Raw genomic sequence first — 20,119 nt, forward strand, 5'->3', positions numbered from 1 at the left:
GCGGCAGTGCCAGTGGGTGGGATGATGCAGTGTGCGTGTAGCTGGCTGGGCGGGGGGGGTACGCAGTGCCCGCGTAGCAGTGCCAGTGGGTGGGATGATGCAGTGCGCGTGTAGCTGGCTGGGCGGGGGGGGTACGCAGTGCCCGCGCGGCAGTGCCAGTGGGTGGGATGATGCAGTGCGCGTGTAGCTGGCTGGGCGGGGGGGGGTACGAAGTGCCCGCGCGGCAGTGCCAGTAGGTGGGATGATGCAGTGCGCGTGTAGCGGGGGGGGTACGCAGTGCCCGCGCGGCAGTGCCAGTGGGTGGGATGATGCAGTGCGCGTGTAGTGGGGGGCGGGGGGGAGGGGGGTTACGCAGTGCCCGCGCGGCAGTGCCAGTGGGTGGGATGATGCAGTGCGCGTGTAGCTGGGCGGGGGGGGGGGTTACGCAGTGCCCGCGCGGCAGTGCCAGGGGGTGGGATGATGCAGTGCGCGTGTAGCTGGGCGGGGGGGAGGGAGGGGTTACGCAGTGCCCGCGCGGCAGTGCCAGTGGGTGGGATGATGCAGTGCGCGTGTAGCTGGGCGGGGGGGGGGGGGGTTACGCAGTGCCCGCGCGGCAGTGCCAGTGGGTGGGATGATGCAGTGCGCGTGTAGCGGGGGGGGGTTACGCAGTGCCCGCGCGGCAGTGCCAGTGGGTGGGATGATGCAGTGCGCGTGTAGCTGGGCGGGGGGGGGGGTTACGCAGTGCCCGCGCGGCAGTGCCAGTGGGTGGGATGATGCAGTGCGCGTGTAGCGGGGGGGGGGTTACGCAGTGCCCGCGCGGCAGTGCCAGTGGGTGGGATGATGCAGTGCGCGTGTAGCTGGCAGGGCGGGGGGGGGGGTTACGCAGTGCCCGCGCGGCAGTGCCAGTGGGTGTGATGATGCAGTGCGCGTGTAGCTGGCAGGGCGGGGGGGGGGGGTTACGCAGTGCCCGCGCGGCAGTGCCAGTGGGTGGGATGATGCAGTGCGCGTGTAGCTGGCAGGGCGTGGGGGGGGGGTTACGCAGTGCCCGCGCGGCAGTGCCAGTGGGTGGGATGATGCAGTGCGCGTGTAGCTGGGCGGGGGGGAGGGGGGGGTTACGCAGTGCCCGCGCGGCAGTGCCAGTGGGTGGGATGATGCAGTGCGCGTGTAGCTGGCAGGGCGGGGGGGGGGTTACGCAGTGCCCGCGCGGCAGTGCCAGTGGGTGGGATGATGCAGTGCGCGTGTAGCTGGCAGGGCGGGGGGGGGGGTTACGCAGTGCCCGCGCGGCAGTGCCAGTGGGTGGGATGATGCAGTGCGCGTGTAGCTGGCAGGGCGTGGGGGGGGGGGTTACGCAGTGCCCGCGCGGCAGTGCCAGTGGGTGGGATGATGCAGTGCGCGTGTAGCTGGGCGGGGGGGAGGGGGGGGTTACGCAGTGCCCGCGCGGCAGTGCCAGTGGGTGGGATGATGCAGTGCGCGTGTAGCTGGCAGGGCGGGGGGGGGGTTACGCAGTGCCCGCGCGGCAGTGCCAGTGGGTGGGATGATGCAGTGCGCGTGTAGCTGGCAGGGCGGGGGGGGGGGTTACGCAGTGCCCGCGCGGCAGTGCCAGTGGGTGGGATGATGCAGTGCGCGTGTAGCTGGCAGGGCGGGGGGGGGGGGGGGTTACGCAGTGCCCGCGCGGCAGTGCCAGTGGGTGGGATGATGCAGTGCGCGTGTAGCTGGGCGGGGGGGGGGGTTACGCAGTGCCCGCGCGGCAGTGCCAGTGGGTGGGATGATGCAGTGCGCGTGTAGCTGGCAGGGCGGGGGGGGGGTTACGCAGTGCCCGCGCGGCAGTGCCAGTGGGTGGGATGATGCAGTGCGCGTGTAGCTGGCAGGGCGGGGGGGGGGGTTACGCAGTGCCCGCGCGGCAGTGCCAGTGTGCGCGCTGCGCGGAGCCGTGGCTCCCTCCCCGCGCTCCCGCCGGCGCTGCCCGCCCCTCGCCGCATCCTGCCGCTCGCTCAGACGCGGCGCCGCAGCCCGCCCGGAGCCATGGCCAGGAGCCGCGCGGACCGCAACAGCTGGGGTAGGCGCGGCCGGTCGGGGCTGCCCCGCGCCGCCAGCATTTGGACAGCGCCCGGGGTGGCGCAGGGGCGGCCCCGCTTTGTTCCCGCGGCGGGGGGGCCCTGCGACTCCCCCCCCCCGCTCTGCGGTCGCCCCCCCTCTTCCCGGCGGGGCGGGGCCGCCCAGGCAGGGGGTGGGGAGGGGGCTTGTGGGGCTGGGGCGGTCCCCGCAGCGCCCGGCTCCCTCCTGCGCTCTGGGGCAGGGCCCTGCGGGCTGCGGGGCCGCTGCTTCCCCCCCCCCTGCGCGGGGGTGCCCCAGGCACTGGCCCGTGTCTCCCCTCCCGGCCCCTCCCCACATCGGGCCCCTCCCCCTCCTGCCCCCACAGGGCGCACCCCGGCTGCTCTGCCCCCCAAAGCGGCTGCAGATGAATGTGTCTCTCCCGGGCTGGGCCGGTGCCAGGCCCTAGGTGGGGGGCTGCTAGAGGGGCTAGGCTGGAGGAATCCCTGCGAAATCCCTGCCCCAGTCTGCAGGAGCCCCGCCCCACAGCGGACTAGATTCCAGGGCCCAGTTTGAGGGGAATCGCCCTGGGGCCGGAGGCTGTTGCTTGTGCTCCGGCCCTTGGGGCGCGGTGGAGGGGGCTGCCTCTCCCGCCTGCCGGAGGGGGTTGGGGCACCTTTCGGACCTAGCTCAGTGGGTTCCATCTGGTGGCCAACGGCTAGTTGTCCCGTGACCTCTGCGAAATGGCCGAGTCGGGGCCACGCTACCCGGCCTCACGAGCCCCTTCGTGGGCCCTTTCAGCGGCACGGTGCATCCTTGGGCATCACTGCGGAGCTCCTTGCTCTCTTGGCCTGATCCCTGCCGCGCAGAGGCCTGGCGCTGGGAGGGGCCAGGATCGGAAGCCTGGTCCGGGTGCTCCGGGGGGTCTTGTGGATGGGTCGGAGTGCCGGGTCCAGCCAGGCCTTTCGATAGGCGTCGATACTGTGTCACGGCACTGTCGCCCCTCTTGGCAGTCGGGCGCATGCCGGGCACTTGCTTCTCGTTTCCTTCTCTGGCCGGGTTTTACAGCAGGGCTGGTTCTCTGGGCTGCCTCGGTGCCTAGGGCTTGCGCTCAGCGTGTAGAACCAATTTCAGGACCAGTTTAACTGTGAGCTTCACTTGGCCCTCCAGAGCCTCGCCCTTTGCCCGGCCTTCTCCATGGCAGTCTCCCTGCCCCACATGGTCACAGGGCGATGCTCAGTGGGACTCTTTCCAGCTGCTTCTAGGTGGCAATAAGGCCCAGCACTTTCCTCCCATCCTCTGCTGCCTGGGAACGTCACCTCATCGCCCCCCCATCTTCTTCACCCCCGGGAGGAGGAGAACCCCCAGCTTCCCTCCTGCCCTGCTGCGAATTGTGTTTTCTCATGCAAGGGCATGTGCGAGAAATTCTGCCTGTGAAGGTTTTTACATCTCTAGGGCGCCGAGCAGGGGGGAGTTTCAGCTCCCTCTGGGGTTCAGAAAATCTGGCGATTGGTAGTCAGGCTTGGACTGGCACGTTCTGATCCAGTGGCGGCACTGGCACTAGGACTCTGAACTGTGATCATCTACTCGCTGCTTCTGACTGGGCCCGACGGGAGGAATTCTCAGCTTCCTTTCCCACTCCCCCCGGCGCCGCGGCACTGGCTGAGCGCATTGGTGGGGTGGAGTCAGGGCCGCCTCAACCCGTGGAGGAAGGCAGCAGCTGCTCTTCCCCCGTAGGGTCAGGGGATTCAGGAACCTGCACAGAGGAGTACAGGAAGCTCTTTCTAACTACCCTTTTATTCCTTGTGCAGCAGGCCTCGTGAGCAATGTTCCCTCTGGTTTTTTTCTACCCATGTGCAGAATGAATTTTGTTATGTTCACTGAGGCATGTGCAGATGTGCACCACCCATATAAACACATGCTGCTGGCTGCTACCAGCTGTGGGTGCTCTGCCAATCAGCTGGGTGGCATTTAAGAACGTCCACACTGAGTCAAACTAAAGGTCCATCTAGCCCCGTGGTCCCCAACCTGGTGCCCGCGGGCGCCATGGCGCCCGCCGGGCCCTTTACGTGTGCCCGCGGAGCAATCTGGGCTGGCCCCACCCCCAGGCATGTGGCAGGTGCCAGCCTCAGGCGCATGGCTGGCCCCGGCCCCGGGTGCGCCACGCGTGCCCTTGCCGGCCCTGGCCCTGCCCCCAGGTGCGCCGCGCGTGCCCTGGCCCTGGCCCTGGCCCTGGCCCTGGCCCTGGCCCTGGCCGCGCGCGCCCTTGCCGGCCCCGGCCCCGCCCGCGGGTGCCCTTGCCGACCCCGGCCCTGGGGGCGCCGCGCATGCCCGCACCGGCCCCGGCCGTGCGGAACCTGGGCAGCCCCTGCCGGGGATTGCAGCACATGCTGCTGCCAGCCTCGGGCGTGCGGCGCATACTTGGCCCCCCCCAGTCACGTGGCCGGTGAGCGGCCCCGCCCCCTTACGCACAGCGCGTGAGCGGCCCCGCCCCCACGCGCCCGGCAGCCCCAAAAGATTGGGGACCACTGATCTAGCCCAGTATTCTGTCTGCCAACAGCGGCCAATACCCGATGCCCCTGAGGGAGGGAACCCAACAGGTAATCATCACGTGATCCCTCTCCTGTCACCCATTTCCAGACCAACAGAAGCTAGTGCAGGCCTGGGCAAAATACAGCCCGTGGGCTGGATCCGGCCAGCCAAGCCCCAGGCAGGCAACCTGCTCAGAAGGCTGCTGTGGCACTTTTTTTCTTTAAAAACTAAGTCTGGAGGGGAAGGGGGAAAGCTTTAGGAGCTGCTCCCACCCCCAGCACAATCCCATTGGCTAGTCTCTGGCCAGAAACTGGCCAGTGAAAGCTGCCTGTTTCAATAACAGGCAGCCATGAAGCACAAGGGGCTCCAGAGCACATGGCTGCTGTTTGTGCGGAGGCGGGGCACAATTTGAATTTTTCCCCAGGTAGCTGCCCAGGCACGGAGCTTACAGGGAACACTGCCCATGATTAGCCGTGTTGGCTCACCTCTGAAAGCCGTGTGTTCCTCCACGGATGTTCTGTGAGGCGTTCCCCTACCATTGTTTAATGCTGCTGGAGAACAGAACTTCTCACCCACCTGAAAGGGAATCAGGACTAGAGTCTGATCTTTGGGGACCCTTCCTGTGAGGCAGAGCTGGGTGAGTAGTGCAGTCCTGGTTAGATACGTCTATTCTGCCTTCATGTATATAGCTGACTATAATATTTCCAGTTCCCATGAAATACAGCTTGGCTATGTCTTAACTGGCATGATTTTCCGCAAATGCTTTTAACAGAAAAGTTTTCCGTTAAAAGCATTTGCGAAAAAGAGCGTCTAGATTGGCACGGACGCTTTTCGTCAATAGTGACCAGGCTGGCTTAGGAGCACGTAGGATCCAGCCGATGGGTCACTCGCAAACTGGAGTCTAACCAGAGAGGGGGAATGGGACAGGCAATGCACCAGCTTGCAGCAATACTTTGATTTTTTTAAAGACAGTCATTTTGTTAGTTTTCAGAGTGCTACTAGACTCTTTAGCTATGTCTAGACTGGCATGATTTTCCGCAAATGCTTTTAATGGAAAAGTTTTCTGTTAAAAGCATTTGTGGAAAAGAGTGTCTAGATTGGCACGGATGCTTTTCTGCAAAAGCACTTTTTGCAGAAAAGCGTCCGTGCCAATCTAGACGCGCTTTTCCGCAAAAAAGCCCCGATCGCCATTTTCATGATCGGGGCTTTTTTGCGCGAAACAAATCTGAGCTGTCTACACTGGCCCTTTGGCACAAAAGCTTTGCGCAAAAGGACTTTTGCCCAAACGGGAGCAGCATAGTATTTCCACAAGAAGCACTGATTTCAGACAGTAGGAAGTAAGTGTTCTTGCGGAAATTCAAGAGGCCGGTGTAGACAGCTGGAAAGTTTTTCCGCAAGCGGAAAAACTTGCCAGTTTAGACACAGCCCTTGGGAATTATTTGCTGAAGAAATTGATGTAACCATTTCATATAAATGCGGGGGGAGGGCATGGTGTGGTCATCTGGTTTGCAGATAGCTTGGAGGCAAAAACTGGCAAAGTTCAGTTACTGGTTTAATTCTGGTTTCAGGGAAGGTGTTGGGGATGGGACCTTTACGTTACCATAAGGAAAGGTTACAGATGAGTTTTGCAGTCATCATAAATGGTAGCTCGCTGATGTATCCCTATTATTTGGTGTCCTGTTGGAATAGTGCACAAAAAGATACTGTACTTCTATATGGTCTTTTTGTGGAGAGCAATGGAGTGAAAGGAACATTCAAATGGATGTAGAGACAGAATTAAATACAGTTACATAATGTATCAGATTCTTAAGAAAAGACCCAGTGCAGCAAATCCATTAAATACACGCTGAACTTGGAGCAAAATAAATGTGACTTAGGCATCTGAAACATTTTGCTGAATCAAGGCCTTAGCTGCAGACTTGTAAGTTTGCAAGTATCCAAGACCATTTATAAATCTAAAGGGTTCCTTATTATAGAAATGTGATTAGTCATCTTTTGTGTATTCCAGCCACTGATCAAAATCACACCCTAAGAGATCCACAGAGATCCACAGAGTGTATTCCTAGATTATGATTTCACACACAGAGAGGCAGGGCTGACTCGAGCCATTCCTGCGCTCTGGGCAGTGGGCGCGCGACGCATGCGTGGCTCCACCCCCAAGTGCACAGCGCATGCACGGCCCTGCCCCCAGCGCGCTGCGCATCTTATAGCTGCAGTCGGGTACACAGCGCCTGATGGCAGCTGTAAGGGGCACTGCATGGCCCCCAGCCCCGGGCGCACAGCACCTGCTGGCAGCTGCCATCAGGCAACCCTCATAGGTTGGGGTGCCAGGCAGCTGCCTGGCTAGCCCCCCCTTAATCCGGCCCTGCATAGAGGCAATGTCTTCACTAAATGGAATATCGATGCTGCCGCGATTGGTCTTCCGGAGGTCCATTTAGCAGGTCTAGTTAAGACCCGCTAAATCAAACTCAGAGAGCATCCCCATCAGTGCTGGTATTCCTGCTCCTGCGAAGAGTAAGGGAAGCTGATGGGAGCGTTTGCTCCCATTGGTCTCCCGCTGTGAAGATGGTGGGGAAACTCGAAACAAGGTACGTTGACTCCAGCTACGTAATTAACTGGAGTTGTGTATCTTGATTCGACCTTCCCCTTTATTGTAGACCTGGCCTCAGCCTTGCATGTGGATATTGCAGGCATAAATTAGAATGTTAATATGCAGGTGCTTTTTTATTAAAAGAACGTCCCCTGAAATAAAAATCGACATTTAAGTAATGGGTGCTGTGAGCTGACCCTCCCTGCCCCCCACCTCCACGATGTACTTTGTGAGAGTGCCTGCAGTACTGTGTAGTCCCATTGCTCTTTGTAATGGCCCCTCCTGTGCTAGTTTCTTCAGCCCAGCTGCCAACGCAGAAGACGGGGGCGCTGCAGGATGCTTCTGGCTGCATTGAAAACGTGCTGACGTGCGCCAAAAAAAGGACCGTGATTTTTAAATAGCATAAACTTTGTTCTAGTTGGCGCCTCCTTTTCAGGACTGATCACTCCCCCAGCTAATTGCTTGATAGAAACCTTCCCTTGTCTCATGGTAAAAATCCATTCATTTAGGGATTTAAAGAACAATTTTAGAAAAGCAATTGTGTGGAACCTAAAAGAATTGCCTCTCATTAGCGATCAAAGCAAGCTTCCTGCAACACCCATACCCCCTGACTACACATCCCAACACAGTGCTTTCATTAAGGATGTCATTGACCCTGCGCAGCAGGCCAAGACAAACCTTATGGGTCACTTGAACCTATAGTGTTAAGTGGTGGATAAACCGCACAATTGTGGCCTGCTATAGGGTGAATTTCACCCTGAAGAAAGTGTTGCTGTATATATACGTAGCGTCCTTCTTCTGAAATCCTGTGTCGTTTTCACTTGCATATGTTCAGCGCACTGCTTTCCACTAGGGTAAACTCATTAGAAATCTCTGCTGCCAGAGGCTTAGAAGGCACTCATTACAAAAGGGTGCCGTTCCGAACTGACACCGGGTGTCTGCCCTGCACTGGCCCTTTAAGGGTAAAACCCAGCCCTGGGAGAGGGCGGAGCACAGAGGCCACAGCAGAGGCAGAGACAGCCCATTAGGGCCCAGCTGGGAGCTGTATAAATAAGGGCTCCGGGTGGGAGGAGACTGAGACTTGTGCTAGCTGGGGAGCAGAAAGGACCTGACTGTTAAGGAAGCTTAGAACATAAGAACGGCCGTACTGGGTCAGACCAAAGGTCCATCTAGCCCAGTAGCCTGTCTGCCGACAGTGGCCAGCACCAGGTGCCCCAGAGGGGGTGGACCGAAGACAATGATCAAGCGATTTGTCTCCTGCCATCCTTCTCCAGCCTCTGACAAACTGAGGCCAAGGACACCATTTTATCCCCTGGCTAATAGCCTTTTATGGACCTAACCTCCATGAAATTATCTAGATTCTCCTTAAACTCTGTTATAGTCCTAGTCTTCACAGCCTCCTCTGGCAAGGAGTTCCACAGGTTGACTATGGGTTGTGTGAAGAAGAACTTTCTTTTATTAGTTTTAAACCTGCTACCCATTAACTTCATTTGGTGTCCTCTAGTTCTTCTATTATGGGAACTAATAAATAACTTTTCTTTATTCACCCTCTCCACACCACTCATGATTTTATATACCTCTATCATATCCCCCCTCAGTCTCCTCTTTTCAAAACTGAAAATTCCCAGTCTCTTTAGCCTCTCCTCATATGGGACCCGTTCCAAACCCCTAATCATTTTAGCTGCCCTTTTCAAAACCCTTTCCAAGGCCAAAATATCTTTTTTAAGGTGAGGAGACCACATCTGTACACAGTATTCAAGATGTGGGCGTACCATAGTTTTATTCAGGGGCAGTAAGATATTCTCTCTCCTATTTTCTATCCCTTTCTTAATAATTCCTAACATCCTATTTGCCTTTTTGACTGCCGCAGCACACTCTGTGGAAGTTTTCAGAGAACTATCCACGATAGCTCCAAGATCTCTTTCCTGATTTGTTGTAGCCAAATTAGCCCCCATCATACTGTATGTATAGTTGGGGTTATTTTTTCCAATGTGCATTACTTTACACTTATCCACATTAAATTTCATTTGTCATTTTGTTGCCCAATCACTCAGTTTGGTGAGATCTTTTTGAAGTTCTTCACAGTCTGCTTCTGTCTTGACTATCTTAAACAGTTTAGTATCATCTGCAAACTTTACCATCTCACTTCTCGCCCCTTTCTCCAGATCACTTATGAATAAGTTGAAAGGGATTGGTCCCAGGACTGACCCTTGGGGGACACCACTAGTTACCCCTCTCCATTCTGAAAATTTACCATTTATTCCTACCCTTTGTTTCCTGTCTTTTAACCAGTTCTCAATCCATGAAAGGACCTTCCCTCTTATCCCATGGCCATGTAATTTACACAAGAGCCTTTGGTGAGGTACCTTGTCAAAGGCTTTCTGAAAATCTAAGTATACTGTATCTACTGGATCCCCCTTGTCCGCATGTTTGTTAACCCCTTCAAAGAACTCTCATAGATTAGTGAGACATGATTTCCCTTTACAGAAACCATGTTGACTTTTGTCCAACAAATTATGTTCTTCTACGTGCCTCACAATTTTATTCTTTACAATTGTTTCGACTAATTTGCCCGGTACTGAAGTTAGACTTACCGGTCTGTAATTGCCAGGATCACCTCTAGAGCCACCAGCCAGTGTGAGGCGCCCTGCTGATGAGCTAATTCCCCGTGATACCAGTAGGAGGCGCCGTAGGGTGAGTCCGCCCCGTGACAGGAACATACAAAAGACTTGGTCCTGCACGCTTTGTATTGTGGTGTGTTGTAATAAGAAAGGCCCGTATTGGAATAATTCAGTGTTTGTAACGATGAGAGGGATAAAGCCGGCCAGGCTTCGTGGCCGAGATTTTCACAATGGACTGGTGATGTTGACAGCCCTCTGAAAAGCAGGCCCCTTCAGTGTGTCTCCAAAGCTGACCCAAGCTTTCAAAAATCATCCTTTAAAACGTCTCATGATTTTTTTTACGCCAAAGTAATAAATAATCGAGTTCTTCACCTGGCTTTAGCAGTCATTCAGGTCGCATGTTGAAGGATTTCCCTGCAATCACAATGAATAGAAACCTAATTCGCCCCCCTCTCCCGAAAGTGAAGATTCCCAGTCTCTTGATTCCAGCAGGAACTGCTTAAAGAAAAACCTCACGTACTGTGTAGCAAATGTGAGGGGGTGGACCAGGCAGTCTAGCAGCTAGAGAACCTGACCTCCAATCCCTTGTCTCTCTGTAGAGATGCCTGGTTCTTTCCCTGGGGACTGTTTTGGCCTCCACCCACATCTGGGCCTTTGCCACGAAAGGGAGACTGGTAGGAGAACCCATCTCTGCTGGGTCCCAGTCAAAGCCTTGTGGAAAGCAACACGAGCAGGGTCCTCTCCTCAGAGAGCCTTCGCCTAGTCTATGCTTGAGGAACAAAGAAATGCGTTTCACAGAGGCGCTAGTGTGACAGTAAAAAAGGAGCTAATCACACCTTTCCCCAGCACAGTAATGATTCCAGAGCGTGCAGTGAGATCTGACAGACCAGGAAATGATATTTTCAAACAGAACAAGCAATACAAACATATACAGGTTGCACCTCCATAAACCGTGAGTCTCTCTGGTCCGGCAACACGTGTGGTCGGGAAGGACCACGGATGTTCCTGGACGAGAGTGCCCGGCGCAGGAGGGCCAGTAGCTGGGAGCCTGGTGGTAGGGACGGCCCTAGACTAGCTGCCAGCAACTGGCGCCCTAGCGAACCATGCGATCGGCGCCCCCCCTCCAAACCCCTCAATGATATTGCGCCACCATTTGGCGTCCCATTTAGCTTGGTGCTGTAGGCAACCGCCTAGTTCGACTATATGGACGGGCCGCCCCCAGCTGGCGGTAGTGGGCCCGGAGCCGTGGCAGCCTGACGGAGGCCACGGCAGCCCGACCAGCAATGGGACCGGTGCAGCCCAGCTGAAGCAGACCTGACAGGACTCCTACAACCCGCCAGGGGCTGTGTGTCGCCCAGCAGTTTGAGCGGGGGCCGGGCTGCAGGCTGCTTGGGTGCTATGGGGCTGGAGCTGCAGCAGCCCAGCTGGCGGCGGGGCCAGAGTGGGGCAGCCCAGCGGGAGTGGGACCAGGGCTGGAGACTATCATCAGGCAGCCTGGTAGGGATGGGAAGAGCCAGTGGCAGGAAGGGGTGAAGGGCTGAGGGGTCGTGGCAGGGGAAAGTCTGGCAAAGTCCCCAGTCAGGTCCCGAGGCTGCTGGACCAGAGACTGGCCTCTCATGGCATCTCATGGTGCACTGGCCAAGGGACTGGGTGTATTTCAGCCCATGAAGGGGACTGTAACAACAAGAAGGTTAAAATCAATGACAAACAAAAGACTCTGTCGGTTTGCTTCGGGGGTGGGGGGAGCGGGGAGGACTAAGGCATCATGGGAAATACACTGTGCAGGAGGCAAGCGTTGCAGAGTCGGGAGTGTTGGATGTGGGTTTCAGGTGGAGGCTCACCCCGCAATTTCCTTCGCCACCTGTTCCCTCTGTGCAGCTCTGGCCCAGCTCAAGTTTCTGGCTTGGCCAGAAGGCGGGGCCCCCGGGGACAGAGGAAGAGCAGAGTGTGGGACCCCATTTCTGGTGCTCCTGGGGGCCCCAAATTGGCTGGGGCCCATGAATTACTCAACTCCTTGCCGGAGCATGTTGTGAAGGCCAGAACTTCAGCAGGGCTGGATAAATTCCTGGAGGACAGGTCCATTAATACTTATTAGCCAGGGTGGGCAGGAACGTTTGTCAGAGGTAGGGAATGGGTGACGGGGAGGGATCACTTGCTGATTCCTTGCTTTGTTCACTCCCTCTGGAGCACCTGCTGAGCTTGACGGACCCTTGGTCTGCCCCAGTGTGGCTGTTCTTATGTTCTATTCTGGCTCTGAGGTCGAGGCCTGGATTTCAGTCCGTCTCCCCAGCATTTCATAGAATCACAGAATACTAGGACTAGAAGGGACCTCGAGAAGTCATCGAGTCCAGTCCCCTGCCCTCATGGCGGGACCAAATTTGCACCTCCACAAGACACTACTCACTACCAGGCATAGCCTTGGTGCCCCTCCTGCGTTCGCTTTCTGATTCAGTGGGGCTCTTTTGAGATCAGCGGGTGCCCATAATGTCTCTTTCTCCCGGGCGTGGTAGGCACTGTCGCAAACTCTTAGTTTGAAACATGAAACGGGCGTGGATGCCACAGCCAGTGCTGATCTCTATGACGTAGAGGGGGCGTGCTGTCTGCTCTGTTACCCAGTGTGCTATGGCGGGGCCTTGCTGGTTGCTGGGCTTGGGCAGTGGGTGACCTCCACTGGCGGCTATTCGTAGCACGGCCCAACAGGACAGCGGATGAGTCACTAGGCAAGGGGCTCATACCCTGTCTGACAGGTCGCCTCCCAGGGAGAGAGACAAAGGGAGGAAGGCGGAGACCAACCCCTGTCTGGGGGGCAGGGCTGGAAGAGAGGCAGTTTCTGTCTGGGAAGCAGGGGAGAAGGGGCTGGGGAGGGGGGCTGGGATTGTAGGGCCCAGCCACCCCCATCTTGGGGAGAGGGGCAGTGGCTTCCTGGCCCCAGTTCCTGTACCCAGATGACATCTGTGCTGTGCTGTATCCGGGAGAAGCAATAAACTCCCTCTATTCTACTGGCTGGTGGAGTCTGTTCGGGGCCACTACGGGGGTGTAGGAGACAGGAAACCCCAATGCGCCGTCACAATCTCTACAATCGATTTTGACATATTGCTGAAAACTCACCGAGCTGGTGCCCACGAACAAGTGACAGAACTCTCCTGCTTCTCCTGGGAAAACATTTTCTCCCCTGGGGTGTGTCTAGACTACATGCCTCCTTCGACGGAGGCATGTAGATTAGCCAGATCGGAAGAGGGAAATGAAGCCGCGATTAAAATAATCGCGGCTTCATTTAAATTTAAATGGCTGCCCCGATCTGCCGATCAGCTGTTTGTCGGCAGATCGGGGGAGTCTGGACGCGATGCCCCGACAAAGAAGCCTTTCTTCATCGACACAGGTAAACCTGGTTTCACGAGGCTTACCTGTGTCGATGAAGAAAGGCTTCTTTGTCGGGGCATCGCGTCCAGACTCCCCCGATCTGCCGACAAACAGCTGATCGGCAGATCGGGGCAGCCATTTAAATTTAAATGAAGCCGCGATTATTTTAATCGCGGCTTCATTTCCCTCTTCCGATCTGGCTAATCTACATGCCTCCGTCGAAGGAGGCATGTAGTCTAGACACACCCCTGGAGTGGCACTTCCTATCTGCAGGACTGGCAAGACACCACCACTGTCACCTAAACACCTCTAAAACCGTGTTTTCCACCCAGTGTTTACGAGAACCCTTAGGGATACTCCAGAGAAGTCTGGGGGGTACGTCAACACAACTGAAACTTGGAGAGAACTGAATTTTTGTTTCAAGTTTTACAGCGCATTAGTATTTTTGTACTTTTTACACCCAAAAATGTCATTGCCAGCCCAGCTATGATTAAGTTGTTTAAACAAATGTGTTGCAATGGTAGAAATTTTTTTTCTAAAAACCTTAGGTACTGGGGATCCTTTATAAAAAAAAAGTTGAGAAACACTGCTCTAAAACACACCCTTTCTACCAGTGTGAAGTAGGCAGCGTGTACCCAGTTTGCATTCTTTGATCGCTTTCCCCTTTGTAAAAAATCATAAAATCCTAGAGCTGGAAGAGACCTCAGGAGTCATCGAGTCCCACCCCCTGCCCAAGGCAGGACCAATCCCAACTCAATCATCCCAGCCAGGGCTCTGTCCAGCTGGGACTTACAAACCTCTAGGGATGGAGAGTCCACCCCCTCCCTAGGGAACCCATCCCAGTGCTTCACCACCCTCTTAGTGATATAGGTTTTCCTAATATCCAACCTAGACCTCCCCCACTGCAACTTGAGACCATTGCTCCTTGTTCTGCCATCCGTCACTACTGAGAACAGCCTCTCTCCATCCTCTTTGGAACCTCCCTTCAGGAAGTTGAAGGCTGGTCTCAAATCCCCCCTCACTCTTCTCTTCTGCAGACTAAATAAGCCCAAATCCCTCAGCCTCTCCTCGTAGGTCATGTGCTTCAACTAATCATTTTGGTTGCCCTCTGCTGGACCCTCTCCAATGCATCCACATCCTTTCTATACTGTGGGTCCCGGAACTGGATGCAATACTCCAGATGTGACCAATTCTTTTGATTTGTAGCAACGGAGAACTTGAAAGCCCGGCATTTCCCGATCTGAAGTTACTTGAAACTCAGGATGTTAAAATGCATGTAACCGTGTAACTGCTGAACATTTCAGCGGTTACATGCAGAGAGGCAGCCAAGCCAGCTCTCTGGGAGCCAGTGCACACAGGGAGCTGGCTTAAAATCTGGCTCCTGGCAAGTACCAGCTCCCATGAGCTGGACCGGAAGCTGCATGTAACCATTTGGGTAACTGACAAGCTCATGCTTATCGGTTACCCATGTAAACGGCTAAACTCTTCCATCCTTACCCATAACACTTTCTTGATTCTGTTTTTTGCCAGCTCAGTATTCCTGCTCCTAAACCACAGAGCACAGTCCTCTGCCAATAGAGTGTCACTTACCCCAGCCCTTGTTGGTTTTGGAAGATCATTTAGCATAATATAAAATCAAATTGGGCTGGTAGAACTTCCCTGAAGGGTCCGCTGTTAATATTATATGTATATTCAAATAGATTTTTTCAGGCTGACCTGCATGATTCTCGTAATCAAAAATTCTGTAATAATAGAATCATAGAATCCTAGAATCCTAGGACTGGAAGAGACCTCGAGAGGTCATCGAGTCCAGTCCCCTGCCCTCATGGCAGGACCAAATACTGTCTAGACCAGGGGTGTCCAAACTTTTTTCAAAGAGGGCCAGATTTGATGAAGTGAACATGCGTGAGGGCCGACCATTTTGCCTGACATGCTTTGAACCATTAAAATTAAATGCAAATTAACTATTTTATGCAAAGTTTATTGCAAATGGCATACTTTTCATTTCATCACATGGATGACAAATCTAAACAGGTGTTAAATCACTCTGCCTTTCATATCTGAAGGCCAGATGAAAAAAAAAATCCAGGAAGCTGAAATATATGTCAGGAACATTGTAAAGTACATTACATATTATTGGTAATAAAGGTTGTCTGTCAACTTTTAAGTTCAAAAAATATGAACAGGAACATAACACCAAGTATATATGTTGTGTCCAAATATATTTATAACTGATTTAGACCAACTGACATTAACTGAGATTTTACAATGTATTCATCTCAATACATATGGATTCGTTGGGGGCCATAAAAGATAGATATTGCCAAATTACCTGGGGGGCCATATTAAACCGGAACACGGGCCGCAATTGGCCCACAGGCCGGACTTTGGACATGCCTGGTCTAGACCATCCCTGATAGACATTTATCTAACCTGCTCTTAAATATCTCCAGAGATGGAGACTCCACAACCTCCTGGGGCAATTTATTCCAGTGTTTAACCACCCTGACAATTAGGAACTTTTTCCTAATGTCCAACCTAAACCTCCCTTGCTGCAGTTTAAGCCCATTGCTTCTTGTCCTATCCCCAGAGGCCAAGATGAACAAACAAGTTTTCTCCCTCCTTCTTATGACACCCTTTTAGAAAACTGAAAACAGCTCTCATGTCCCCCCTCAATCATCTCTTTTCTAAACTAAACAAACCCAATTCTTTCAGCCTTCCCTCATAGCTCATGTTCTCTAGACCTTTCATCATTCTCATTGCTCTTCTCTGGACCCTCCCTAATTTCTTGAAATGCGATGCCCAGAACTGGACACAATACTCCAGCTGAGGCCTAACCAGTACAGAGTAGAGCGGAAGAATGACTTCTCGTGTCTTGCTCACAACACACCTGTTAATGCATCCCAGAATCATGTTTGCTCTTTTTGCAACAGCATCACACTGCTGACTCATATTTAGCTTGTGGTCCACTATAACCCCTAGATCCCTTTCTGCCGTACTCCCTCCTAGACAGTCGCTTCCCATTCTGTATGTGTGAAACTGATTGTTCCTTCCTAAGTGGAGCACTTTGCATTTGTCTGTATTAAACTTCATCCTGTGTACCTCAGACCATTTCTCCAATTTGTCCAGATCATTTTGAATTATGACCCTATCCTCCAGAGTAGTTGCAACCCCTCCCAGCCTGGTATCATCTGCAATGCATCCATCCATCCATCCATCCATCCATCCTTCCCCTGCTCCGCGTTGTACCTGCTTTGTACAGTAAGCCCTCCATGGCATGTCATATGCTTTTCAGCATCCAGAAGACAGCTGTTCCCCAGACGGGCTGAAGGAGGCCTTCGGAGTTTTGTTTAAAGCCCGGAGGGTGGGTCTGACAGGATGGCTTGCCCCCAGGGTTGGAGAGTGAGGGGCGAGGCCAACCTAGATAAAAGAAAAGCCCCACCTCAGCGGGATCAGGACATTCCTGATATAAGGGCAGCTGGTGGCTCTAGTAAGCAGGGGATTGCCCACGAAAAAGGAATCACAACATCTTTGTTTTTCAGACTTTTTCGTATTACAGTTTCCAGCTTAACAATATGGTTGATGGTTCATCGTCCTCTCCTGAAAGCGCTCTGCCCCTTGTCTAGACTGCCATGGTTTTGTGAACAGGCAGCCAGCCTCTCCCTCACCATTCTCACCATGATTTTACACAGACAGGAGGTGAGCGGGGATTCTTAAAGGTGCAGCGACGGTTTTTTTTCTTGCAAGGTTGTTGGTTTTTTTTTGCTCAACAAGTTTGGTCTTCCCTTTTTTTCTTCCTGTCATGTTCGGCAGGAAGAAAAAAAGTGAAAGCATCTGGCAAGCCATCCTGACAGACCTACCTGAGGACTTTAAACAAAACTCTGAAGGCTTCCTTCAGCCAGTCTGTGGAACAAAAACCGAGCAGGAAGGCTTAGTGCAACCCAAGGTTGAGCCCATCAAAAAGAGAATTTTACCAGCCAGTCCTTCCCACGTTTCCCTCCAGAAGGTTCTGGCTGTCACAAGGACCACCTCACCGCACCCCCTTCCCTTAGCACCTCAGCTGTGTGGATCATCCGCCCTGCCCCGCCCCGACAGTGCTGGTACATAAGAGCTGCTGCTGTGGTTTTTCTGAAACTGGGGGGGGGGGGGGTGAAGTAATTCCGGGGGGGGGGGGGGGGACGAGGCAACCAGCCCTCACCCCTCCGGTCAATCCCCCTGAAAGTTTTGATGTTTTTTTTGGTTTTTGGCCCCGGTCAGTTCCTTTTTTTTTCTCTCTCTCTTTTCTCTTAACAAGTTTTGCTGCTATTTTTGGGAGGGTGGGGGCATGAGGATTTCTCAAAAATCAAAAAGGGGGTATGATGCCGAAAAGTTTGGGAACCACTGTGCTAGAACATCCCTTCCCCAGTCCTCTTGTGGCCCAGTTTGCACTGTTCTGCTCAAATTTCCAACCAGGCTGCTAAAATGCAAGGCTCTGTGCATGCATCCTTCAAAGAACAGGAAGTGAGATTTCTGTTACTCTCAGCTCTCCCGTGCCCTCACAACGAGGCTGCCTCTTCCAAGCCTTTGAGGACTCACATCACAGCAGCTGGTTGGTTGGTTTACTTTGGGTTTACTCCTCAGGATGCTTAGAGGGATCACACACCTAGGGGGAATAGGGTTGCCAGGTGTCCAGTATTGACCCGGACAGTCCAGTATTTTCGCTTTCTGTCCAGTAAAAAAAAAATTCAGAGAATACCAGACACCTAAAATGTCCGGCATTTTCTGATTTTTTTTTCCTTACCAGGAGGTGAAAATACTGGACACCGGGCAACCCTATGACACATTCGGCAACTCGCCTCCCCCGAGCCCTGACATCCCCTGCCCCCGGACTCCCTGCTTACCTGGTTCAGCAGGGAAGCTGTATTTTGATTGATCAATAACACAAAATGGCTCCTGCAAAAAGCCTAAAGACCAAGGGGAAGCAATGCCTTCCCTGGGGCTTAGTGCTCAACTTCTCCCCTGTTCCTGTCCCTATTCTGACTCTGTAGGCACTCTAAAAAGGGGCCATGTTATTTTAATGCTATTTTGGGGGGGGGGGGGTTCGGTTTTTTTGGTTAAACTATCTGGCAACCCTAAAGGGGAAGAGATTAATGTTGTTCCCCGGGACCATTCAGTCCTAGGTCTGTCTGGCGAGGGCATTTTTAGTGGTGGCTTTGCCATGTAGGCAGTCTGGATAAAGACCGTTTCAGAAAGATCTTTTTCCTGCTCTTGCTAATTTCCACCATCTTTCCAACCACGTGATTCAGTGGACAGGAGCAGCAGCCCTAGGCTGGATCCGTGGTCTGATGTCCAAAGGGCCACTCCTACAAACTCTTCCTTCTACGAGGAAGGGCTTCGTCCTGCCGGTGAGGACCCCTGCGAGTAGAGCGTGCGGCGCGCATGTGCACGGATTGGTTTTCTAAAGGCCTGGCTGTGGAACGTTCCTCAGAGGACTGATCTCTACTGAGACTATAGTGTGTGGGGGCTGCAGCCTGAGGCTCTTTCCAAGGAAACCCACAATGCTGACTGTTGTATTTGGTTGCGTTCCAAAGGTGCATTTCTAGCATGTGATTTCTCATCGCTGCATGAGCAGGCCAAGCTTTCACCCCAGGGACACACGATGTATCACCTGTTCTTGTCTGCAACATGGAAGTTGCAGCTGAGTATCAGCATTTCGGAGGAGCGTGGAGCATGTTGCAGTTGAGTTGGGCCAGGGGTCTCCCTGGTGGTGGGGTGGTCTAGTGGTTAGGTCATGGAATTAGCTGGCAGAAAAGGGGTGCAGAACTCTGCCACTGGTGCCCCCGGCCTAGGAACTGTATTAATCCAGCCCTTAAATTTGAGGGGTGGCCCCAAGAGTCTAGATTCCCCCATTAGGGTTTCTAGCAGGTTCCCCCCTTATGTCCCAGGGGGTGGTGTTGGAGGCTTACTTGCTCCTGTGACTGGCCAAGTGGACGGGCTTTGCTTCACGTCCTGCTGAATTGCGCTTCTGTCTCCTTGCTGGCCTGTCCCTAAGGGTACGTCTACACAGCACGTTTATATCAAAACCAGCAATTTCCGATTTTTTTTTCCAAAATAGCTTATTTCAAAATAGCACTACAGGGAAGCCTCGAAATTAGTCCCAGGTAGGCTCCCCGAATGTAAATGCGCTACCTCGATTTAGAGCCTCAGGAGGCACTGGGGAATAATTACGTTGACTGTCGCTGGGGAAGAGCTATTTCGAAATAGCAGCACTGGAGCGTCCACACTACCGCTATTCCGAAATAGCTGTTTTGGAAGAGGCGTTATTCCTCGTGGAATGAGGTTTACGGATTTTGAAACAAGCCGTCCGTTCTTTCGAGATAATTTCGAAATAACGGAATGGCTGTGTGGAAACTCGCATCGTTGTTTTGAAATAACGGCCGTTATTCCGAAATAGCTGTGCTATATAGAGACACCCTAACTGAGCCAGGTGCCTTCCTTTTATCCTCCCCCCAGGCCTGGTATTGGCTGCAAGTGAAGCGGGGCGGGGCTAGCACTGTCAGCCCCTCCTCTCTTCACTCCCTCACAAGTATATATTACCTTCCTTTGTAGAAATCCCTAATGCAACTGAAGATGGATCTTATCTTTGTCCTTAGATTTACGATAACAGCAGCAATATTGCCTATTTGATGGGCTGAGTTGGGGAGCCAGAAAGCTTTCTTGCAGGCTGCGTCTCTCGGATGAAGTCATAAATCCAGTTCTGCTTAACTCTCGTTCCCATATTGAGTCACCCTGTGGGGAAGGAGGCCGGGCGTCTGCCTTGCTTTGTGCGTGCTTGGTTCGGTCACAGCAATAGTAGTTGGAACGTTAACAGCGAAGGGGAAGGAAACGCGGGCCGCTTGACAAGGGAGGCGGTTGGCGGGGCGACCAGCGAGAGGCTGAGGTAGCACAGAGAGAAGAGCTCAGCGTGAACATCAGCAAAACCAAAAGTGCGGTTGGGGAAGCTCAGCTCCCTTGCCTGTCTCTTTGT

At 53.8% G+C, this 20,119-nt stretch overlaps 1 protein-coding gene across 3 annotated transcripts in view; it reads left to right on the forward strand.

The window, feature by feature from the left end:
* The first annotated feature begins 1,884 nt into the window (after positions 1 to 1,884).
* The window catches only part of ATL1 (atlastin GTPase 1), a 64,632-nt gene continuing 46,397 nt past the window's right edge, over positions 1,885 to 20,119 (forward strand). For all 3 annotated transcript variants that reach the window (XM_075926178.2, XM_075926176.2, XM_075926177.2), the window contains exon 1: positions 1,885 to 2,035. In XM_075926178.2, the coding sequence (XP_075782293.1) occupies positions 2,002 to 2,035 (34 nt within the window). In that variant the 5' untranslated portion in view covers positions 1,885 to 2,001. The remainder of the gene's footprint in view (positions 2,036 to 20,119) is intronic.

The sequence above is a fragment of the Pelodiscus sinensis genome, chromosome 5 (assembly GCF_052426305.1).
Source record: "Pelodiscus sinensis isolate ZL-2025 chromosome 5, ASM5242630v1, whole genome shotgun sequence".
Taxonomy (NCBI): Eukaryota; Metazoa; Chordata; order Testudines; family Trionychidae; genus Pelodiscus; species Pelodiscus sinensis.